This window comes from Ahaetulla prasina, chromosome 10 (genome assembly GCF_028640845.1).
Source record: "Ahaetulla prasina isolate Xishuangbanna chromosome 10, ASM2864084v1, whole genome shotgun sequence".
Classification (NCBI taxonomy): Eukaryota; Metazoa; Chordata; class Lepidosauria; order Squamata; family Colubridae; genus Ahaetulla; species Ahaetulla prasina.
This window is the reverse complement of record NC_080548.1, coordinates 33869604-33892761: the sequence shown is the minus strand read 5'-3', so window position 1 is coordinate 33892761 and position 23158 is coordinate 33869604. Positions and strand designations below refer to the sequence as shown.

The 23158-nt window shown below is 59.7% G+C and overlaps 2 protein-coding genes across 15 annotated transcripts in view; one reads left to right on the top strand and one right to left on the bottom strand.

The window, feature by feature from the left end:
* Positions 1–12522, top strand: part of SIPA1L3 (signal induced proliferation associated 1 like 3) — a 35594-nt gene extending 23072 nt beyond the window's left edge. For all 3 annotated transcript variants that reach the window (XM_058195637.1, XM_058195636.1, XM_058195635.1), the window contains 18 exons: positions 217–405; positions 572–746; positions 866–969; positions 1233–1390; positions 1729–2305; positions 2406–2680; positions 4580–4831; positions 5093–5242; positions 6093–6238; positions 6596–6699; positions 6777–7138; positions 7540–7767; positions 7900–8062; positions 8393–8573; positions 8784–8927; positions 10188–10320; positions 10639–10720; positions 10838–12522. In XM_058195637.1, the coding sequence (XP_058051620.1) occupies positions 217–405; positions 572–746; positions 866–969; positions 1233–1390; positions 1729–2305; positions 2406–2680; positions 4580–4831; positions 5093–5242; positions 6093–6238; positions 6596–6699; positions 6777–7138; positions 7540–7767; positions 7900–8062; positions 8393–8573; positions 8784–8927; positions 10188–10320; positions 10639–10720; positions 10838–10987 (3573 nt within the window). In that variant the 3' untranslated portion in view covers positions 10988–12522. The remainder of the gene's footprint in view (positions 1–216; positions 406–571; positions 747–865; positions 970–1232; positions 1391–1728; positions 2306–2405; positions 2681–4579; positions 4832–5092; positions 5243–6092; positions 6239–6595; positions 6700–6776; positions 7139–7539; positions 7768–7899; positions 8063–8392; positions 8574–8783; positions 8928–10187; positions 10321–10638; positions 10721–10837) is intronic.
* A 224-nt stretch (positions 12523–12746) lies between these two features.
* DPF1 (double PHD fingers 1) lies at positions 12747–22978 on the bottom strand. Of its 12 annotated transcripts, none has more exons than XM_058195655.1 (12): positions 22839–22978; positions 20744–20928; positions 20184–20291; positions 19230–19357; positions 18957–19046; positions 17677–17755; positions 17190–17321; positions 15546–15596; positions 14732–14851; positions 13955–14067; positions 13658–13739; positions 12747–13557 (listed from the first exon to the last, which is right to left on the bottom strand). In XM_058195655.1, the coding sequence occupies exons 2-12, from the start codon at positions 20850–20852 to the stop codon at positions 13487–13489; spliced, it is 1083 nt and encodes a 360-aa protein (XP_058051638.1). In that variant the 5' UTR covers positions 20853–20928; positions 22839–22978; the 3' UTR covers positions 12747–13486. The 12 variants fall into 12 exon arrangements, with proteins under 12 accessions (XP_058051638.1, XP_058051629.1, XP_058051636.1 ...); XM_058195646.1 differs by lacking the exon at positions 22839–22978 and adding an exon at positions 21942–22832; XM_058195653.1 differs by lacking the exon at positions 22839–22978 and adding an exon at positions 21942–22832 and having other exon boundaries at positions 14732–14794.
* Positions 22979–23158: the final 180 nt, after the last annotated feature.

Genomic DNA, 23158 nt, shown 5'->3' with positions numbered 1-23158 from the left:
TTTCTGTCTTCCTGACCCTTCTCAAAGGGTGGGGTCTGGGCAGCAGGTGGGGTCTGACCGGTTTATAATATACAAGTGATCCACGGTTTGAAGATACAATGGCCTGAATGAGGAGACTTATGGGTCTTTGTAATTGTGCTATGCTGTGCCAGAAGAAGGGAGTTCAGGTGGCCCTTCGTCAAGCGTCATTTCTGCCTCTCTTTCTGGGCCCTGCAGTTGACCACCCTCCGTGGTGCTATCCTAGAAGATGCAACACCCACCACCACCAAGCACGGCACCGTCCGTGGCATCCCTCTGAAGGACGTGCTGGAGCATGTGATCCCCGAACTGAATATGCACTGCCTGCGCCTGGCTCCGAGTGTGCCTCAAGTCTGTGAGCAGCTGCGGAAGCTGGATGAGCAAGGAGTAAGCACCCTCGTTGTGACCTGGGTGATGGTGGAAGGCTTTCCTGCCTGCCCATCCACCTTGCCTGTTCTTTCCCAGAGCCCCTTCTCAAGAGTCCCTGGGAATCCTAACCCTAACCCATGGACCCCAGCTAGCTCTGAGGGGGCTCTCCCTGCCTTCCCCCCAGCTCTGCTGGAAACATAAGGTGGGCGTCCTGTACTGCAAGGCTGGCCAGAGTTCAGAGGAGGAGATGTACAATAACGAGGAGGCCGGCCTGGCCTTTGAGGAGTTCTTGGCCCTGCTGGGGGAGAAGGTCTGTCTGAGGGGCTTCCGCAAATATGCTGCACAGCTAGACACCAAAAGTAAGTCTTTGCCAAGGGGGGATTGGGGGCTGGTAGGGCGGGACACACTGCTGGTACCATATCTGCCCTCTGAGGGGCCCAGCCACCCAGTTGAGTCCTCCCTGTTCCTTCCTTCACAGCCGACTCCACTGGCACCCACTCCCTCTACACGACCTACCAGGGCTATGAGATCATGTTCCACGTCTCCACAATGCTTCCTTACACCCCCAACAACAGGCAGCAGGTACTGGGCGAGGCAGGTGGGGGGCTGGCTCAGAGGACAGAGGAGACTGGCCTTGGGGGTCATGTGGCGCATACTGAATTGTGGGGTTGTCACTAATTGTGGGGCTCAAATCTAGTGGTCTTGGCTTTCATTTCTCTTTTGCACCATGACCCCCTCCCGCATCCCACTAGGGAGGGAGACCATGTTTCCTCCTGGTTTCCTGAGCCTCTGGCTGGGCTCCAGGCTTCTGTCCCAGGCTCTCAAGTGCCATCCTCCCCTCCCAGCTGCTGCGGAAGAGACACATCGGGAACGACATCGTCACTATCATCTTCCAGGAGCCAGGAGCCTTGCCCTTCACCCCCCAGAACATCCGCTCTCATTTCCAGCACGTCTTCGTCATTGTCTGTGCTCAGAGTCCCTGCACAGAGAACGTCCGCTACAGGTAAGGCTGCAGGAGGGGGGTCTGGCCAGAGTTTGGGCTCGGCCATCTGAGGAGCACAGCCTCTGGGCTTTGGTTGCATCCTGGCACCAGTGTGACTCCCTCAGCTCTCCAGAGGCTGGGCCGATTAGGCGGCCTTTCTCGGACGATGGATCAGGGCTGCAGGTATCCTCGCAATTCTGGTTTCTTGGGCGGCTGATCCTCCGATCTTGGGCCCTCGGGTTGAACTGGGCCTCGTCCTGCTCCCTGGGATTGGCCCACAGGGAACGGCCAAGGAGTAACCTGGCAGCGGCCTGTGTAGTCTCAGCCACAGGCCTGTGTTTTCATTTCCATGTCCCAAGTGTGGCAGTGACTCGTTCCAAGGATGTGCCCCCCTTTGGTCCGGCCATCCCCAGTCAGGCCACCTTCTACAAGTCGGATGTCTTCCGGGATTTCCTGCTCGCCAAGGTGATTAATGCTGAGAATGCCGCCCACAAGTCAGACAAGTTCCACACTATGGCTACACGCACGCGTCACGAGTACCTGAAGGATTTGGCTGAGAACAGCGTCACCAGTACCCCCATCGACTCCACGGGGAAGTTCAACCTGATCTCACTGGCCTCTAAGAAGAGGGAGAAGCTGAGGGCCCGGGCCGGAGCCGAGCAGCAGAGCACGGGAGCCCTCGTATGGCGCGTTCTGGCCCAGGACTACTCGCAGGGAGCAGAGATTGAGTGCCTGCTGGGCATCTCCAATGAGTTCATGGCCCTCCTGGACCTGGCCACCAAGGAAGTGGTCTTCAACTGCTTTTGTGCAGATGTGATCGGATGGACACCAGACAGCTGCAGCCTCAAAATTTTCTATGGACGGGGGGACCATATTTTTGTCCAGGCCACAGAGAATAATCCTGAAGATGTTAAAGAGATTGTGCAGAGACTGAAGGTCAGTAGCACCCCTGCCCATTGATTAGTTAAGATGTCCCCACCATTCTGAGTGGAAACTGGTATTTCTGACCCCGCCGGGGTTGTGTGCTTTCATCCAGGTCATGACCTCTGGTGTCGAGACGGTGGAGATGACCCTGCGGAGGAACGGGCTGGGGCAGCTGGGTTTCCATGTGAAGTTTGACGGGACAGTGGCTGAGGTGGAGGACTATGGCTTCGCCTGGCAGGCAGGCCTGCGGCAGGGCAGCCGGCTGGTGGAGATCTGCAAGGTGGCCGTGGTTACCCTCAGCCACGACCAGATGATTGACTGGCTGCGCACCTCCGTCACTGTGAAAGTGGTGGTGATTCCGCCACATGAGGATGGTGTTCCACGCAGGTGAGCCTCTGCGCCTCCAGGCAGGATTAAGAAAGAGCCAGGGGCCACACAGGAGGAGGAAGCAGCCAGGGGCCAACGGGGGCCCTCTTGGCTCAGCCAGAGAAAAGCGAAATCCTCTGCAGTCCCACAGCAGAATTGAGCCTCTGAATAACCTGGATCTATCTTACCCCATAGCCTGTGCCGTGGGTAGCCCTGTGTAAGGCAGGAGGTCTGTCCTGGGGTATGGGCACCCTGCCAAGCCCCAAGGCTACCAGCCTCTCTGCACTGCTCCACTGGCTCCTGGCCTTGGTGGGAGTTTGGAGCTCCTCAGAGAGGGGGCTTTTACCCTGCTGGGTTGATTCTCTTGTGCTGCGGTGCCCCTCTTGGGGTAGCTCTCCCTTCTTGGTCTGGGATCTCCAGGAAAAGACAGTTGGCTTTTGAGAGGGGAACCCCTTGGGCAGATCCTGTTGGGATGACTGTGGCTTCGGCAGCCAGTGGGGAGTGGCAACAGTGGCTCTTCTGGCAGGTACCGGGGCTGGCTGGGAATCTGGGCTGCTGTTCGGGAAAGCCCCTGGCTGAGAGTGGGAAGCTGCTGGGAATCTGAGCTGCTTTTGGGAGCGAAACAGAGGGAGGCCGGCTGATGGCTCCTCAGGTCAAAAAGAGGGGTTGAGGGGGTCCTGGGGCTCAGGGTGCAGCTGCTCTGACCACCTGTGGGGCTGCCTTCGTTTTAGGACAAGGTGCCACCACCTTGGATCTGGGCTAAGAAGCCACTAAATGTGTGTGGAGGGAGGCAAGCGCAGAGGCCAAGGATTCCTGTGGGCCTCTCAGGCCTGGGGTGGCATCCAGGCTTAAATCTGGTGGGCTGTGTAGAAGGGGGACTGCCGGGGCTTGGCCCTCCCCTGCTTCCTTCTGACTCTCCAGTTATCACACCTCTCCACCTCTCCACTCTTGAATGTCCCTACCTGAGAGTCGCTTGCTGTCTCCTCCACACACATTTAGACATTCCTCCCTCCTCCCTCTAAAACAGTTAAGAGAAGGGAGGAGGAGGAGGAGGTGCCCCCCCACAGCTCCCAGCTTCCTATCTGGTTTTCCAGGTGTGGTTTGCAAAGCAAGTCGAGGCACCTGGTGGCTTCCAGCAATGCCTCCCTCCCTCCCCGTCAGCTTTAGGATAGGCAGGGTAGGATTCTGCACTGAGCTGGCTCTCGCGTGGCAGCTGGGCTGGAGGGTGGTCGTCCAGTGACTCTTACGCTGCATGGAGTCAGGAGGTGGGTGGCAGGTAGCAAGGCCTGGCCTGGGGAGGGGCTGGGCAGGGGGCTGGAAGCTTGAGGTTGCCCAGGGTCCCTTCCTGCCAAGCTGCCCCAGGCTTTGAGGCGTTTCCTGTGTTGGCAGCTGCAGAGCTGGCTTAGATGGCTCCGTCTGCCAAGAACTGCATGTTGTGAGCGGTGGAGGAACCCCCAAGGGAGGCTGCGTTCCCGCCCACCAGCACAGGGTACCTGAGAAAGGGGGGCTGACAGGGCTGCCCCCTTCCTGCAGACTAGGCCGCTTTTGGAACCTGCTTAGCCAAAGGTTCGGCTAGGGGCAGGGGGCAATGATGCCTGCCTCTCAGGCACTGCAGCGGCTGGGGCCCCTCACAGGCACCTGAAGCAGCCAGGAGGGGGCCCAGGATAGGGCCTTCTGGGCAAGGGCCTAGGCAGGCTGTGTCAGCAACTGCTTGTGGGTCTTCTGGGGGGCAGCAGTGCCCCTGGTGCAGGTCCTGAAGTGGGCAACTGGCAGGCAGGATGAGGACCAGGAAGGCTGACCTCTATGCCTGCAACTTCTCTTCACAGAGCTGCCTGGCACCCTTCTCTGCACGACTCCTGATACCTCCTGGGCTGGGCAGGCAGAGATGCCTGGCTTTCCTCTCTCTCTTTCTCTCTCCAGGGGGTGGGCCGAGTCCCTGAAGATGAGTGCAGTGGAACCCAGGGGGGAACCCGAAAGCCTGCCTGGGGGCTCTCGGCCTCCGTACCGCAGCAACTCAGCCTGGCAGTGGAGTGGCTCTGCCACCCAAGGCTCCTCCCAGCCCCCCAAATGGGTGGAGCAGCCAGGGCATGGCCAGTCCCAGTCCCTCACCAGGACCCCAAAGCAGAGCGCTCTGACCCCTTACCGCCAGGCCCAGCCTCTGCATGGCAAAAGGTGAGGAGGAGGGGAGGCCTGGGCTCTGGTGACTGTTTGCCAATGTTTCTGAGCTAGGCTGCAGGCTCCGTGCCAGGATGAATTTTAGGACCTGGAGTCTTGCGGCGTGTGCTCTGCTGTGGCCTCTGGTGGATGCAGCCTGGCCAATGGCCCTCTTCTGACCTGGGCCATGGCCCCGCAGGAGGCCTGCATGACTCCTGGGCACCACTGTGGGCCATGTAGCCATGGGCCCAGCCTTCAGGGCTCTCCGTCCTTCTCTAGGCCCGCCAGCTTCCCAGAGACCCCCCGTGTCGTCTCCTCCTCCCAGAGTGGCACAGAGAAGAGCCAGTCGTACCGGCAGCCCTCAGGCAGTTTCTCCGTTCCGAGTTCTTCGGGAGGCTCCTTCGCCTGCTACAGGCCCTCACCGGACAAGTACGTGGGTGGAGAGGGATGCCCAGGTCCTGGGTCCCGCCTGCTTGACCAGCCTGGCTTTTTCATCCCACGGGTTCTCTTCAAGCAAGGTGCTGCCCACTGGCAGCAAAGATGCAGGGTTTGTTCCAGAGAACCAGGGGAGTGCCTGGCTCCGGGGGTGGGGGGCTTCTTTGCTGCGTAGCAGTTTGCATCCCACTCCAGTTCCAGTTGCAGGGCTGTGGGGGGGAGGCTTTCCTTCAAAGAAGCAGCCAGAGGCCGTGCTGGGCCAGACCTTGCAAGTCCACCAGGGCAAGGGGCAAACCAGGAAATGCAGAGAGCTGAACCTGTCATCCTGGGTTGTTTGGGTGGGAGCCGCTTCCTACCTGAGTTGTTTGCTCTTGTTGGTAGCAGGCAGAAGGGCTTGGAGGGGGAAGGGACCCTCTGCAAATGGGGTCTGTCAGCTCAAAATGTTGACCCTGCCCGATTCTGCCTCGAGAGGTTGTTAATGAGAGAGTGGGAGGGAGGAGGGAGACCTCTCTCTCTGCACCCTCAGACACTGTAGACAGTTGCCAAGGGGCATTCTGATCCACACCCAAAGGCTCCAGGATGCTGCTCATGGTTCTTGCACCGCATTGCGCCAGCTGAGAGCCTGGCTTGGCCCTTCGGCCTGGCCTTCCACCCCTTCTAGATGCCCCTCTGTTGCCCACCCATGGAACCGAGTGCAGGAGGACTTGGCTCCCTTCTTCCGCCCCTGTGCTTCTCTTCCCTCCCTCCTTTAAGCCTGGTATTTTTAAAACCTGTTAACAAACGGGCTGGGTGGTGTTTTTCCTGCTGTGTCGGTGGCATTCTCAGCTGCCCTGTTTTGCTTCAGCTCTGTGCAGAGATACGTAGTCCCTTTGCGGCCTCTGGGGCCTTTTGAGCCGCTCTGTCCCTCTGAGGTGACCCCGAACGGGGACTCCTCTTCATCCGGTGGAGGGCTGGCCAGCCAGGAAGGCACCACGGAGAGGCTCAAGCCCGGTGAGCACGGATGGCAGGCACAGGGGGGTTTTGGTGGTGTGCTTGGGCTGAGATTTTAGAAGCAGCCTCTTTGCTGAAGCTACCAGACATCGGGGAGGGGAAGCCCTGCCTGGGCACAGAGAGGGCTGCCCTTCCCAGCATGGGGCCAGACAGGTGGCACGCCACTATTGCTGTCTCCTGCAGCCTGGCATTGGATAATAGAAGCCTCGCCCAAGATGGTGGTGGAGGAAAAGAGGGCTGGCAGAGGCCAGTCCTCTAGCCAAGGGATGGGGCTCTGGGGAAGCAGGAAGCCAATCATCTCCCACCTGGAGGCCCCAAAGGAGTGGCTCCCCCTGACTCTTCTCCTTGCCCTGCCAGAGCTACTGTGGCACATGCCGGGGCCCACCAGATTCTCAGCGGCTTCCGGGAATAAGAGGCCAGGCCAGTGGGAGCTGCTGGACTCCCCAGACCAACCCCCCAAGGTGAGCATGGGCTCCTGGAGTTTGCCCATGGGTATCTCCCTCCATGTCTGAGTGGCTGACTCCCCCTCCCCTTGTAGGGTGAGGGGCAGACCTCCAGCAGCAACACACTCTCCAGCAATGCCTCCAGTGGCCACAGCGATGACCCAGCCGATCCTGGAGACAGCACACCAGAGCTCTGGGCCAAGGGCGGGGTCTCCAGCAACAGTGGCATCGATGCCAGTGGTGCCACGTCCACCCGGCGTGACCGAGTCCCTGTGTCCTCACCACTCTTTGGCCCCGCCCTCCCCGAAGGCCATAGCAAGAGGGCGGAGGTGGCCTGGCCCGCTGGCCACTTGGGCAGACAGAGCTGGAATTACTGCCCCAGGGCCTTTGGGAAAGGTGCTGGCGGCCCCGCCAGGGGGGGAAACAACAGTGCCCCAGAGCCCTTCTGGCAAGCCAGGTAAGGACCCTGCAGCTGCCCCCCCACCAACATAACCAGGACTTTGAACACGTGGTGGGCTTGCAGGCCTGTTGGGCGCCAGGGGGGGTCTGTGGGTCTTGCAAGATGAGATCTGATTTTCAGAAGGGGGGTAGGGTAGGCTGCTCAATTTTCAGAAGGGAGGACCTCCTGGGTGAATGGCAAGGGCCTCAGGGCCAGACCTGCCTTTGATAGCAGCCCCAGTCCTGATTTTTCCAGGGTTGGATTTGGGGTGGGGGTCTTCCCTCCCCGCCCAAGAGAGGCAGGTGCTGTTTTTCCAGGGCCAAGCAGGGGGTAGGCAGGATGGCCAGGTGCTGAGGGAGTGGCCCCTGCATGGCCAGCTGGGGGCCCAGCCACCCGCAGACTGTCCATCTCTCTTTCAGCCCCAGTGGCTCCAGGTTGACCTACCCCATCCAGGTCTACAAGGCCCCCCCCGCAGATGGCTCCTGGGTGGCTCCTGGACCCCAGGCGAGCTCCTCCCAGCTCTCGGCTTCTGTGCCCAAGTCCTTCTCGTCCAAGCAGAGTGGCCAGAGTGCCAGGCCCCAACCCGCTGGGTGGAAGAAGAGTCCCGAGGCTTCCGCCAGGCCAGCCCCCTTCACGGAGCCCCAAAAGTGAGCATCGGCAGGGAGCAGCAGCGAGCCCTGCTTTGGCTAGTGCCATGGCCAGCTGCTTTGGCTGGGGGTGGGCGTGAAGGCTTCTGATTGAGACTGAGGAGGGGGATTGACCCCCCCCTCTACCCACAGAGGAATGGACTTGAGCACCAGGAACGTCTTTGGACAGCCTCGCCTCCGAGCTTCTCTGCGGGACCTTCGGTCTCCACGCAAGGCCCACAAGTCAACCATCGAAGATGACCTGAAGAAGCTGATCATCATGGACTCCACCGGCCTGGAGCAGGAGGACGAGCTGGTGCGCCCCCCACCCCACCGCCTTCCTTCCCATGGAAGGGGGATCTGCTGGAGGGGGGCATTTTTAGAACCTGCGGCATAAATGTGTCAGGGCTTCGCACCGGCTTTTCCCCATCAGAGCGGGTCTGAGTGAGCTGGTGGGAAGGGAAGGGGCTGGTGTCCGAATGCTCCCCTGGGCCTCGGTGGGATCGAGTCTTGGCAGCCTTTGCACACTGGAGGAGATGCCACTTAGAGGCTTCCCAGGGATCCCTTCCAACTCTTTGGGGACGAGAAGAATTGAGAGCTGCAGACTTGCTGGGTCTTTGAAGAGGGTCTCCACTCTCCCCTGCAGACCCCCCAGAAGACACTCCAGCGGACCCTCTCAGATGAAAGCCTGTGCAGTGGCCGGCGAGATCCCTCCTTCGCCAGCAGCGCCTGCTTTGAGCAGCCCCTCTCCAGTGACATGCTCTTCACCAGCACCCTCCCTGGGCGGAGGCCGGCCAGCAGCAGCCAGGGAGGCTCCTTGGAGAAGGGTGAGTGGGGGAGTCCCAGTGTAGGTCACAGGCGGCCAATGGGGGTCCCTGTCTTCCCCGATATTCCTAGGATACAAGGGAGCCAGTCTTTGCCCCAACATCCAGGGCAGGAGGAGCTTGCTTGGGGACCATTTTCCACCGGCGGGGCTGCCTACACAGGTTGGCTGATGGGTCTGGGGGCCTTTTCCCTCCCTCCCTCCCTCTCTGCAGCCACCGTCTCGGCCTCTGAGCTCTCCCTGACCGAGGTTCGCGACCAGCCCCTGCGGTGCCTTGACCCTGCCCTGATGCCCCTGCCGGACACAGCTGCAGGCCTGGAGTGGTCAAGCTTGGTCAGTGCCGCAAAGGCCTATGAAGGTAAGGGGGTGTGCCCTCTTCCTCCTGCCCAGGCAGAAAACGCGGCAGCCCAGGAAGGGGCACGGGGTCTCTAGCGCTGCTTCTGAGGAGGCGGGAAAGGACTTTGGCATCGGGGCCCAGAGCCAGCTGGCTATTGGGAGTGTTGCTTGCTTTGGGGGCCTCTGCCCTCCCTGGGCAGCCCTGATCCCTCCTAGCTTCCTTTGCTGCCCTCACCCCCGGCCATGGCATGAGGCAGGGAAACCCTTCATGCAGAGTGATGGGAAACAAGCATCCACAAAGTGCTTTGCCCTCCAGCCCAGATGCTTGGCTGCCCCCAATTTCAGGATGGTAGAGTTGGTGTCAGCAGGAACTGTGGTGGTTGCTTGTCAGTTTTTGCGCTCAGTCTGCCCTCCCCTCCCCCCCACCTGCCTGCCTCCTTTGGAGGAAAGTGTGCAGGCAGCCTGCATGTTAGGGCACAGCTCCTTCCTCGGCCCAGGCAGGCGTCTCCCTCACTGGCAGCCCTGTTGGCTGCCTTCAGCTGGCACCGCCTTTCTGGGCAAGGGCTTGGTGAATAAGGGGAGAGGCTGCTTCTCCAAGTCATGGCGGAGAGACGGGGGCTCAGGGGCTGCCTTCTCCTCCTGCTGCCCAGCCAGCCAGCCGAAAGGTAAGCAAAGGCGGAAGGTGGGGCAAGACCGGCCACTGCCAGAGCGGCCACTGTGCCGGATGGACGGTGGGAGTTTTCAGCAGAGCTTTCCCCCCATGGGCTTCATGCCAGCTGTGCCTCCTTTCTGTGCAAATTCGGGCCGTTGGCCTTGGGCTGCTTTCACGAGCAAGGCAGAGAATGGGGTGATGGGGCAGCTGGGCTGAATTCTCTGAGCTCAGGGTTGGAGTGTACGGTGGCACATGGAAGCCAAAAGCGAGAAGGCCTGCCAGGATACCAGGGTGTGTGGGGGAGGGGCTGCTGCTTAGGGGCTAGGTTGAGCCTTCAGCATGGACTTTCCAAACAGGGGTCCCCTTCCCTTCCCACCACCCAGAGGTGTCTATGGCCTTCCAAGTGCTGCTCCATCCCCTTAAATGTTTCCCTTGCCCCAGAGAGGGGCTTCCAGGACCTGGGCGGGGGCTGCCCTCCAGGGCATATGAGCTCCTCCACCTGTCATCAGGCTGGCATGGCTCTCTGCCCTGGCAGTGGTGACAGTTTTGGGTGGTCGGGGGCCTGGAAGTTTTCACCTGACAGCCTACAGTTTCTCCTTCTCTTTTCCGCCCCCCTACTCCCCCCCCCAGTGCAGAGAGCTGTCTCCCTCTTCTCCCTCCATGAGGCCACGTTGAGCCCAGATGTGGCACCGGCTGGCAGCTCTGGCGTTGGCCACCTGAGCCTGGAGAGGCAGCCAGCACCACATACTGCTGCTGTCTTAAGGTGAGCAGGGGGCCGAGGGAGGGGAGCAGACGTATGTTTTGAGAAGACAATGAGAAAACTTCCTCAAGGAAGGTCATATTTTGGGATGTTGGGACCACCAAGATCTGCCCGTCTGTCTGGGTGAGGTTGGAGCCCCGCCTTGCAAGTGAACCTCCTCCCACCTCCATGTGGCTTCTGCCCTCCCCACTCACCCCCGGGCTTGGGGTGTGGGTGTGTGGCCTTTGTTCTGGACAGCTTGGGCGGGGGAGCCTCTGGCAGAGCCTCTACAGGAGCCCCAGGCGGGCTTGGCGTTACACCTTCTCCGGTCTGCCCTTGCAGCAAGCAGCACCCGGTGGATCTGACAGGAAAGGTCTCCCACCTGGAAGCGATGCTGAAGCAGCTGCACAGTGACCTGCAGAAAGTAAGGAACTTGGGGGGGCTTGGCAGGACCCCCAGGGGGAGGGACGAGGTTGTGAAGGCGGGGCGGGGCAGGGCTCTGCGTGGCCTGGGACTCCCTGCTCCTTCTTGGTCCCCGCAGGAGAAGCAGGACAAGGTGGTGCTGCAGGCAGAAGTGGCCACACTCAGGCAGAGCAACCAGCGGCTGCAGGAGGAGTCCCAGACTGCCAATGAGCAGCTGCGCAAGTTCGCCCAGATCTTCTCCAGCGCCGTCGACAAAGAGGAGCTGTGAGCGGCTGGGGTGTGTGTGGGGGGGAGAACATGCGTGGCACCTGCCCAGGGGCTCCCTTGGAGAGTACGCCACCAGCACCCCATCTCCCAGCTGGGCTCTGACCCCATGGCCTCCCTCATGCCTCAGCTGGAGAGAAGGTCTGTCGTGACACAGGAGGGGTCCTTAAGCCCTGGCTGGAGCAGGCCAGCCACGCTCCCCCACCCCCCAGTCAAGGGCCGTCAGAGGGTCGGTCTGTGTCCGACAGGCTGGGCGACCGAGTGCAGCCAAGCTTCTCAGAGCACTTTCTCACAACTAAATTATTTTCTAGGGAATGCAGAGCGCCTCAGGAAGTTTAAAAAAAAGTTTAAATGTCTACATTCTTTATAAAACACTATATTTGTATCAATGGTACTGTTTGTAATCTTTTTCAATTGCATTTCTGTGCATGCAACTGAATTCAGCACACTTGGTTTCTTCCAGTGGCAGCAGGGATGGGACCCTGCCCTGACACAAAGCCATAGAGGTCCAGGTGAAGGCTCCTGGCTGGGGGATGCGCCCCCCCATCCCAGTCACACACACCCCCGGGCCCTCCTGGGTGCCTGCTCTGGAGCGTGAGGGCTCCCTGCCTCGCCTCCTGCCCTTGTGCCAGTCCTGCTGGGCTGGGCTGGCTGGCAGCAGGGCACACACAGTGCTCCGTTGTCTCCACTACGCTCAGATCGAGGGGCCCCTTCCACCCAAAGGGGGTGTCGGTTGAGAGGGGGGGGGTCTGTCCTGCTCAGTGACCTGCGGGGTCCTTCACCCTCCTCGGCTGAGGCTTCTGCCAACGAAAGCCTGGAGCAGCTGGCCTGGACCATTTCTCTCCCCACCTCCCCCTCCACACTTCACATTGCAAAACCAGCCTATGTATGATCTATGCGAAGCACATCCTGTCCCGGGGGTTGGCCCAGATCTGCCAGGGGTCAGCCTTCCTCCCCCTCCCTCATCTTTCCATCTGCCAGGGTTTCAGGGAAATGAGAAAGGGGGGCAAAAAGGCTCCTGACTTTTGCCTGGCCAGAGAGGCACCACTGGGGCTGCGGGACCTCCCTCCCCTTCCACTCTAGCCTTAATTCTGCATGTGGGCAGAGGGGCTCCTGTCTCCTCTTGGCCCCCAGTGCTGGGAAGCCATTTGCCGATGAGCCCATCCAGGGGCTCTGCAGGAATCCCCACTTCCCTCTCTGGGCGGGTTGGTGGGGGGAGACCAGTGCCAGGGCCCCCCATTGCCGCTCTTCTGGGCCCACCACCCTAGCAACCTTTCTAGGCTGTTTTTTTTTAATTTTGTAGTGGGACCTCACTGGAATTTGTGTCCTAAGGATTTCCCCTCACTTTCTAGAAAGAATTCCCCAGTTGTGAGCACGATGTCTCCTGCAGCTCCTCATGTCTATCGGTTGTATTACATGTTCGTTTTTAATTTTATAAGAATCTTTGCAGATCAAATCTGTATTATTTAATTTTGCTCTATCTTAAAGCTGCTGATGGAGAGAACCATCAGTTTTTGTAAAATAAATTCTCTAATACTCTGGAAATCTCAGCCTTCTTTTTGGGGGGTGGCAAAACTCCGGATGGGAGGGGGGATCCCCTCTAACCTCAGCTCCTAGAGGGGCCCAATGCTCGGGTGCTCCATTGTCAGGGTGACTGGGAGACCCTGACCGAGGCCGGGAAGGGGCTACCGTCCTTCCGATAGCCATCCCCGGCCAGTATTTGCCCTCCCATTGTTGCAAGTGGGGCAGAGAGAGGCGAAGGCAGCGATTCTGACCACATTTAATGTACATAACAATCCAAGCACACAAAAATTGCAGGCAACGGAACAACACAGGTACACAAGAGGTTGGCAGGGCAAGGCCCCCACAGGCCTCTGGCTACTCCCAGGCGCTTGTCCCTGGAGTAGCTCACCCACCCTATTTCAAGGCTGCCCTTTTAAAACTTTCTTCTCCCCCCACCTTTAAAATCATAAAGAGACACACACACCCCCAGCCTTGCAACAGCTTAGTGGTTACCACCCCCCATTGCTCTTGGCTCTCCCTCCCCCAGCCCAACCCCAGTCCCGCCGGCTGGTCAAAGGCCTTGCAAGTTGCTCCCATGGGCAGGAAGACGGTCCACAGCCAGGACGCCCCCCCTCCCCTCCAGGTAGCCAGCCTCTGGACTTGCAAGCAAAGGCAAACAATTTCATCACATGCATCCGTCTGGAGGATGGAGCTTCACCCCCCCCCCCACAACCAGGGCAGAGGGGCTGGTCTCTGCCCCCCCCCCGGCATATGGCTTTGTGTGGACTGTCCCCATTGGGGTGGCCTAGGTGGAGCCAGGAGGTGGCAAGTGCCAGACCCCACTGCAGGAGCCCCATCAACATTTTGGGTGCCAGACCTCGATGCTCCTCTTAGTCACGGGTGGAGGTCCTGCATTGCTCCCGGGTATGGCCTGCAGTACAATTCCAGCCCCTGGGGAGGCCTTGAGGCTGGCGGGGAGGGGGGGCCTTGAGGCTGCAGCCTAGGTCAGGGTGATGTAGGCAGAGGCTTTCTCTTTCAGCTGCCTCAGGCACAGATGGCAGCTCCAGCTCCCTGCAAGCCAAAGTAGCTGGGGGTCACAGCCTGGCCTCTGCAGAGGGAGTCCCCTCCCTGCCCTGCCCTGCCCTGCCCTGCCCGGCTGGCGGTTCCTTACCTTCAGGGGGTTCAGCCATCGGTGGACTCAGGCAGTACATGTGATAGCCGCGGTCACAGTCATCGCAGAAGAGCAACTGATCCTGGGGGGCGGAAGAAGGGACCGCCTCTGAGAGGCGCATCCGGTACCCTGCTCCAAGGGGTGGGGGAAGCAACCCTCCCCCCCATAGCTGCCCTGACAGCCTGCCACTGGCCTAGGAAAGGGCCACGCTTTTGGCAGGCCAAGGTGGGGAGCTCCAGGCAACCCTGCAGGGGGAGCGGAGGAGCCACGTTTGCTGTCCAGCAACAGCTCACATACGTCATTTTCTGAAGTGCCACAGAGGCTGCAGCTTTTGCACTCGATGCATTGCCAGCGATAGGTCCGCACAGCGGCCGTCATGTTCACCGTGAACTGCAGGCACGACGGGTGCCCTGGGGGTGGGAAGAACCAACAGCCCCTGAGGTGGGCAGCTGCCTCCAAGGCTCGACCTGCGAGGCTGGGCTCCCCTCCGGAATGGCCTCCAAGGGCCAGCCGTCCAGCAGGGGAAGCTGGAAGAGCTTTGGGGAAGGACCGAAGCAGAATGGATGGGGACCCCTGGCCTTGCACACACAAAACCCAAAGCTCCAGCCGTCCTACAACTAACAAGCCAGGCCCTGCAGCTTTTTCCACACTCCGCCATCAAAAGACCTTAAGGCACCTGCATGGACCAGGGATGCCCCCCTCTCATGTTCAGGTGGTGCCTCTGAGCCACAGGTGGGTCCTGCCACTGGGCAAAAAGGACTCTGCTGGCTGGGCATCCACACAACTGGCTTCACTTGGTTATTGATCAGTGGCAAGGAGGATTCAGAAAATACATCCTATCGTGTACCCAATAAAAGTATTGGGCCAAGCCACAAACATGCCAGCCCTGGCAGGGCTTTAGCAATCCTCATTCATTGTGCTGTGTGTAGCCACCAAATTCCCAACTGCCACTCTATTCCCTCCCTCAAAAAAGGGGGAGCAAAGTTTTGGGTTCATGGGTCCCCCGGAGACCCCAAACTCTATGGCTGCATCATGCCCACAGGTGCCATTTGGCCAGAGGCTGACCCGGCTCACCTGAGCGTCCACAATCAGCACAGGAGATTAAGTCCTCTGGGCAGCCAGTCTTCTTGGAGCCGCCTAGACAGAAATCACAATAACCATTTGGTATGACTGTCCCATCCGGAGCTTTCTTAGCTGCAAAACAGCAAGGAGAGTTCGAAATCAGGGGTGGACCCACACGCCCTTCTGTCTTCACACACACACACACACACACACGCCGAGGGGGGGTTGCCACATCCAGCCTGCCACAAGCGCGCTCACTTGCTCACTCCCAAACGGCTCTCCCGGGGCTGGAAGAGGCTTGCTCTGGCCTCCCGCGCTCCCCCCTTCAATTCAGTTCAAATCTTTATTGTCAGTGCATAACATATGTACAATGAGGTTGGTTAGTTAGGGGACCTCGCCCGGGTGCATAGCAAGCACCTGGCTGTGCACTAGAGGGACCCAAAGGGAACAGACACCCTCCCCCCTCCGCACTCAGCTCAGGTTTCTGCCAGGAGCTGCCACCCAGGCACTCCTCAGGCAGCCTGCATCGGTAGGTGGGCACATCACAAAAGACAGCAATCGCGCAGCTGCCTCATGGAAGCCGCCTGCATGGCTGCGAAAATGCTCCCCTTCCCTGCCGCTTTTCAGAGGATCACGAACAGTTGGGAGGCTGATCCCAAACTGAGACTTTGACCACAGGACAGACAGGTGGGGCTGCGCTTCCTCCCACCCTCCCCACAATTCTAGAGAAGCCCCTGAGGGACAGGGGAGGGGAGGCCACACGGGGGTCCCAGACAGACCCCACGTTCCCACGCCTTCAACCTCTCAGCACTGTTGTGGGATTTACCTGTGTGCCTGCGCTGGTTCTCTGGGACCCAGTTCAGTTCTTTGTAAAATTCTAGAGAAAGCCAGAAATGGCAAGAAGAAAGGGAAAAGAGGGAAATAAGCATAGAAAAGAAAAAATAAAGGAATATATTTTATTTGAATCGGGGAACCAAGCCTGGGAGGGGCGTTTGCCTTCTCCGGACCTCTGGCCTGTCGGGACAAGCAGGTGAGCGAGCAAGGAAGCGGATCTCCCGAAGGAGCGGCCGAACTGCTTTGGGGAAGAACTGGGGCGCGGGGCGGGGGGAGGTAGTTTTCGGCGAAAAGCAGCCCAGGCGGTGCGAGCGAGCAAGCGACTCTGCAACCGGCGCTGGGGGAGAGAAAGGCAGGACTCGGTCGAGGGGGGGGGACCCAGCAGGCCCCCGGCCCCTTTTCTCCAGGGACGGCGGCTCCAAATAGCCCCTTCCCCCAACCTCCCTGCGCTTTATGCAGACTATTCCAGCGACGGCGCTGGTATCTCCATGGCAACCACCAAGACCGGGGAGGGGATGTCTTTGTTAGGGAGGGGGAGGCCTCTTTCCCTCAGGTCTGGGGAAGGGATCTGGAGAGGGCTTCATCCGGCGCGCCCCCTTGCAGAGACTTTCCATGTCCCCCTCCTCCCCAAAAGGAATGGGGTCCCATTTTTGCAGCCTTCTCAGAGGAAGAGTCCTTCCTCTTCTGCCCCATCCGGCCTCTCCCTTCCCTGAAATTCATCCACACACACGCACAGACAGACAGACAGACATACAGACAAGCCGAAAAACCTGAGCTCTGTTCTGAAACTGTACAGGCATCTCTTTGCACACTCAGCCCCCAAGCTTTCCTGGGGAGGCAGAGGTTTCCATGTGCATATGTGTGCAAACATGAATGCCCCCCCTCCCTGCCCCCTTGCCTTTCCAGCTCCCATTCCCCAACCAGCCTCAGTCTCCCCCAGACCAGTCCCCCCCACTCTTGGATAAGGCCAAGCTGGAAATCTTCCACCTGCCAAGTTCGCCCACCGTGTTTCCATGGCAACTGCATCAGGGTGGGAGATTCTCAGAGCGGAGCCTTCCCTCAGTGGTGGATAAGCAGGGAGGGGGGACTTTCTGGGAGGGTGAGGTGCCTGTCTGGAATGTGCCAACCTTGGGAACCCAGAGCCCTCCCCCCAGCCCCAAACCTCCAGTTGCTGCTCTTTCGCAGAAGACAGCAATTGCTGCTCCATTGGGGTGCGGGATGTTTTCCTTTGTGGGTGGGGTGGCGTCTAGGGCGTTTCCCCCAGAGGAAGGCCTGTGAAACATCTAGCAAAGGAGGCTGGGACCTCCGCCCCCTTCAAGGCAAGGAAAGAAGGGCAGCAGGGATGGAGATTGGGTCAGGGGCTTTCCTGGGTGGCTGGGAACTCTGGCAGGCCCTGAGCTGAGAGCTTCCCCATACAAGGCAGGGGCTGCAGATTGTAGCCCCTTCCCTAAGAGTTGTGCTGCTATCCCTCTGGGGGCTCCCTGGGAGACTCTCCCATCCTTTAAACCTGATTTGGGAAGCTGCATCCTGGCCTTGCCTTAGCACACCCACCCCAGGCTGGCTCCCCCGCTCAAGAGGCTACAGGCAGGCTGCAACCCTGGCACAAAGGGCGGTAGGGTGGGGGAACAGCACTCACGTTTGTGGTTGTTCTTGCGGTGGAAGGGCAGGGTATGCCGCTCCGGGCCCTCCTCACCTTCCTCTTCCGCCAAGTGTGTGTGCGTGTAGTGGTAGCTGAGTCCAGGGCGGTTCTTGTAGCGTTTTCCGCAGACTGAAAAGACCAGAAAATTGCTGAGGAAGCACCCCAAAGGCTGACCTGGATGGCACCCCAAGGTTCCCCAGCTTCTCTGTCATCCTGGAAATTGCAGGCTTCTCCTCTCCCCCAGGTGGTTTTGGGAGGCTGCCAACGGTGCCCCCTATCCCCCAGAAGGCCCTACAGGGTCATTCTCCTGGCCGCCCTGAGCCCACTCCCCCTTCCTTCCCCTACAGCCTCTAATCAGGGACATCAGGTGGACATGGGGGCTCATGGCGGAAGTCAGCCCGGTGGGAGAGGCCCCACATAACACCCCCCCCCAGCCTCAGCACAGAAATCATCCCCAACCCTCCCAGAAGGAAGCCACACTCACTGTCACACACGTAGGGCTTGTCCCGGTCCTCCATCAGGGCCGTCTCTGGCCTCTTCCGCAACCCTCCAATCCCATAGGCCTGTGTGGGGAAGAAAGGCAGTGAGACACTCCCAGGACTCTTAAATGGAGGCAACTTTCTAGACCTCATGAGCACTGGTGGGTGATCTGTGGGGAAAGAGGAGACACACTGTAGACCCTCCCTGCACAAGCGTCTCTGAGTTTTTAGGGGGGTCCCTCCCCCCCCACCTTCAGCTGTGCTGTCACCCTCCCTGCTTTTTGGCCAGAGGCTCCTTGCCCCCTTCTGGTCACTGTGCTTTCAGCTTCTGACACAACTGATGCGATTTGAATCAATTCTGTACCCTAAACAAAATGACCTATTTTGTTTTCTGGCATTTTGCTTTGAGTTTCATGGGTGACTGGGAGCAACTCTAGTGGGGGCGCAGATCAGAGATGGACCCCACTCTCTGTTTCTCGCTGAGCCCTCCACACAACCCAAGGCTTTCGCCTTGGAACTGCTGGAACCGTGCCAGAATTCCCCTGGCTGCTCTCCAGGGGTCTGTGCCAAACAAAGGGGCTCTGGATCCCCCCCCCATTCTTCCTTGTCCCTCTTCCCCACTATTCTTTGCTCCACCTCCCCACTGTGGGTCTTTGCCTGGGGGCAGCTGCCATCTGATGTGCCACCCGCTGTGAGGAGGCAGGAACTCAGGGGCTGCCATGGCTGGCAGAGGCCTCCAAGGTGACTGCTGGCCAGGAGCCCCTCTGGTGGAGGCCCTCCCACCTTGGCCAGGCTGGCAGCCAAGGACACCCCCAGGATCCAAGAGCCCCAAAGGCAGCTATGGCGGAAGGCCTCGGACTAAGGTAGCCCCTTTCGGTCAGGTTGTCCCTCCCCAAGCAGCCAGTGAGAGGCCCTGAGGAAGCCCACCACCTCCTGATTGGAAAGCCTGGAGCTAGACTGCCTCTGTTGCTGGAAGTTCTGCCAATTATCCCAGCAAACAACTGCGATTGATGGATTAGGGTCTCTCTTTCGACCCTGCCTGAAAACAGTAGGAAATCAAGTGATCTTTTTCTCTCCAGCTTTCTCATTGGTGAAGATCATATTTTTCTAAGATGTAGAAAACGTGTTGGGTTTCGTGAGCTGGTCAAGGCAAATTTAGTGGCTCTGAAGCATGTGGGGGGCAAAGCTCAGGCTTCTTATGCCCGATGTATTTCTCTTGTCAGCCAAAGATGCCCCAGACACCCCCCCACCTCACCCCCTGCTGCCCAGCAGAAGCTGGCCTCACCTTGTTCTTGGCCTTGTTCTTCCGCCGGGGGATATCCTCCTCCAGATCTTCAGGATCCAAATCGTGCAGAAATTCGCCAAGAGGAGCCTTCTATGAGAAAGTGGAGGGAGTGCATCAGAGGCCACCACCCTCCCAGACCCTGGGGAGGCTCAGCTGAAGGGCCTGCGGACACTCAAACCAGGAAGCTGGGGGACGGACAGCAAGGAGACCGTCCAGATTCTTCCCTCATCCTGAGGCCCGAGGGGGGGGACCCTGGCCCTCCCCCTCCCTCACCGGGCAGTCTAAGATCAGCTCTTCCTCCTTCAGCTCCGGCTTCTTATCTCCCGTCTCGGCACAGAGCAGGGCCTCCAGGACAGGCCCTTCTGGGAGAGAGGCCTCCTTCTTCAGGGGAGGCTCACAATCTGAGGGGGAAAGCGGAGGATGGGTCAGACAGGAGCCCCTCCTCTGGTCTTCCTTGTGGCACTATCGCCTCCCTCCCCTCCACCGGCCCCAGCTGCTGCTTCCTGCCAGGGAAATGCTTCGTCCCAGAGTAACACCTGCCATAGTAGTTCGCACCCAGAACCTACAGAGCAGTGCAAGGCTCCTGCTCATTCTCCCTCCCCAGGCCTCCTGCCTCTGGCCCCTTCCTCTTCCGAGGTAAGGGCATCCTCCTCCTCACACACACACCTGTTCCCTAAAGCTTAACCTGAGGGGGAAAGCAGTTTTGTCCTGCCCCCACTCAAGCTGGAATCTCCTGCCCATGGCTAGTCCAGGGCTTTGCAAGCTGAGGATCACCTCAACCTGTGCAAGCTGGGAGGCCAGAGACTGCAGGCAGCAATTCCACAGGCCGGAAAGAGTTAATGTTGTCAGGAAGGGAACTGTTTTCAATGGTCTCCTCACCCAGCTGCTTTAATTTTGTTTGGTGACCAGTGCTCCTTCTGGCACCTCCGTAATTTTTTTTAATAACTAAATAATCTGCCCACCACTGCTAAGCAAGGCTGCCCACTTACCCAGCAAGCATCTTTCCATAAATCATGATTCAAAGCCAAATTCTGATCTAGTCTTTCCAGAGTTCCCATTTAGCCACGGCCCGAATCGGGTCCGTTTTACTTGGTTGGCAACTGGCATCTTTTGCCACTCTGAAGTCTCCAGAATCCCAGCAGCCATTATTTGCAAGGGGGCTGCACTTGAGATACAGCACCCGCCCAGGGCAATGCTCTCCACCCCCCTTGCCCCCCAGCTCCTTACCAATCTTGAACTCACAGGGCCGCAGCCGTGGGTCCTCCAGGATGTTCAACCGCCGTCTCTTCCGCCAGCAGCGAGCTGGATAGGTGTAGATCTGACCGGGTGCCAGGCCTGCAGGAGAGACGCCCACAATCTTTCCTGAACTTGGCAGGGAAAGTAGGGAGGGCAAGCCTCCCTCCCCTGGCATCTGAAGGTTGGCAGAGGAGTCTCAGCTCTGCCAGGGCTCTGAAGTGGAGCAGCCTCATGGAATCCTGGAGGAAGCTGAAAGTAAATGGGTTGCCGTGCCCTCCTGGCATGGCGTTTGGCATGAGGGGAGTGCTTTAAAGGCAGGCTGTGTTTCTCTCTGTTCTTATTCCACCATTGAACTCAGCCTGTCCTGATGCCCAGGGAACTCAGGAAGAACTGACACCCCCCCCGGGGGGGGGGATGCCCACCTATGGGCCTCTCTGCACATCAGTTTCAGGCTCCTAATCCTCATGAAGTCGGAGTGTGTGCTTCTCTCTCCTCCCCACAACTAGGCACTCGGCTTTTGTGGTCCCTGGGGGAGGGTAAGCATTACGTACAGTGCCCAGCGGGCATGTCCGCACCTGGGCCCCGGTGGGTCTTCTCCATCCAGATGTAGCAGTTGTTCTGAGCGACCCCTGTCTGCGAGTCCAGGAATGGCAGGCGCATGCTGCGCTCGGCGCACAGGCGGGCGTTGTAACTACGGCAGTGCTCGATGGCTTCTCGGTAGAAATCCTCGCCCAGGCTGCAAAAGAAAGCCCGGCCCTTAGCCAACACGCTCCCGCCGCGGCTCACACAGCAGCCCTCGGGTCAAAAGCTGTCGAGAGCCGAGAAAGCGGGTCCAGGGAGCTGGAGAAGGCCACCGCCGGCTGCAGCATGGAGAGAGTCCGTGCCCCTAGAGGCGGCAGGGCATGGGACCCCACGTCCCCTCCCACCGTCCAGGAAAAACAGAGCTGGTCCCCAAGAGGAAGAGGCGATGGCCACGGCTGGTCCAGGACCAAAGGGTGAGGAGGAGACCATTTGCCCCTGGAAGAGTCCCCTCCCCTGGGAAACCAGCCCGAGAGACCCCTCCCCAGAGGGGATCCGGGGACTTTGTTCCTGGCCTGGCAGCGTCTCGGCTCGAAGGCACCAGCTGGGACATGGCATCAGACTGGCTTCTGCCCATCTGCTAGCTCGGCCCAGGAGGGGACGGGGGTGCGGAATGCCTTCAGTTCCTCCCACGGGGAGGCTGAGCAAGTCCGGCACCGAACAATGGGGGAAAGAGCGGTAGCGGACCCCACCCCGGCAGCCGGGCCGCCTGCTGCTTGGATTGGCCGTCGCGTCTTGTTGGGGAGAGCCCCGGCACCTGTTTCCTCGGGCACACCTGTACCGCTGGCCCTCCTGCAACATGCGTGCCTACAGACCTCCACGCGGGACACCGGGAAGGACACCGAGACCAGCCCACGGTGGTGCCGATCCGCCGAACGCGCAGTCACATCCCCGCGGAGGCCTCTTTCAGATGCCTGCCCACCTCTCCCAGCCCCAAGTGCCCTCCCCGTGCCCATCTGTACTGCCAGCCACCAGGCAGACCGAGCCTCTCGCCCCCCCATCTGCCCCCTCCCTCCTCCACCTCCTCTCGCCAAGAACAGCTGCCGGAACGGCTAAGCCCCCGCCGCGTGAGGGGAGGGAGACTCCAGTCATCTCCCTCCCCCCATTTTGCATCCTTGCCCCTCGTGCCTGCCGGGGAATCGTGCCACCCCCCAGATGTGGGGCACTCACCATTTGATAGACTTGTGCACAGCTGTGGCCATTTTGATACGGGAGAAAATGCCTCACCCAGCCTGGCTGGGCTGGTGGGAGAAACCACAGATCCCCCTTTCTTTTCTCTCTTTCTTTTTCTTTTTCCCAGCCCCCCCTTTTTTACCTCTCACATCGGAATATACTGTACAATTTTATTCATTCTCGAGCAGCTTGCAGCAAGGGGGGCCAATCACAGTCCAGCTCCTTTGAGCCCGGTGCACCATGGGGAATGTAGTCTCGGTCTTACAGAAGACTTCTCCACATACACACGCACAGACACTTTTTTGGCATTAATATTTTTCCCCTCCTTCCTTTGCAAGTGCTTTACCCACTGGGGATAGGAAGCAGGCATGTCACAGGAGGACTACAACTCCCAGAAGACCATGCGTTTGACAGCTGGGAGATCCACCTCCACAGGGAGGGAGGATTGGTTGGGGATATTAAAAAAACGGGAGAGGGATTAATCTCACTGTAAATGGCATTGCTGCAAGAAGCCGCCCTTCCTTGCCGGTTGCAGCGCGGCTTCCGAGGAGCGGCTCGGGCGGGCGGGGCTCTCGGCCGCCAAGACCGCAATCCGGGCTTGCTGGGGCGACCGCAAGAGAGGGAGGCCGAATCGGCAGCGGCAACACCTAGTAGGCGCAGGCTACAGGAGTTAAACTAAGTCACCGTCCCTGGCTCCGGAACCGAGAGGGTGCTCCCGAGCATGTGCAGAGCGCTTCCAGGCATAAAGATCTGGGGTCGAGCGGGACCCGCAGCGCTTTTCCGGTCGTGCAGCCTCGCAGTTTCTCCCCCGCTAGGCGACCCCCACCCGCTTTCCTCCGTCCCCTTTCGTCCGGACGAAGAACGGGTCGCCGGGGAGGGGGCGTTCCACTCAACTGAGCTGGAAATGCCCTCGAAGGATCCGCATGGGGGGGGGGTACTCCAACCGCCCCTCTTCTGGCCCTTCACGTCTCGCGACGATCCGCTATGGGTTGGAGGCCGGGGCAAAACCTCGCCCCCCCACCGCCGGTCGCTAATCCGCGAGGCCAAGTCGGTGGGCAGAGCAGCGCCCCTCCTGCCGCTCCGTCGTTTGCGTGGGCGCAGAGAAGCGCCTTGGCCTCCGGGCGAAGGCCTGACCGGCAGCCCCGCTTCATGGGACCAGCAGGATCCGCCCTCCGACTTCTTCAAGGAATGCCGCCGCCCACCTACCCCCCCTC

What these genes read in the sequence shown, in the direction of transcription:
- DPF1 (XM_058195646.1), bottom strand. Translation starts at nt 21,973, where the DNA reads ATGGCCACAGCTGTGCACAAGTCTATCAAATG. An exon ending in AGAACAAGGCCAAGAACAAG is followed by an intron (nt 17,756 to 18,956) that starts GTGAGGCCAGCT and finishes TTCCCCACACAG; the next exon opens with GCCTATGGGATTGGAGGGTT. An exon ending in GAACCAGCGCAGGCACACAG is followed by an intron (nt 14,852 to 15,545) that starts GTAAATCCCACA and finishes GCTGTTTTGCAG; the next exon opens with CTAAGAAAGCTCCGGATGGG.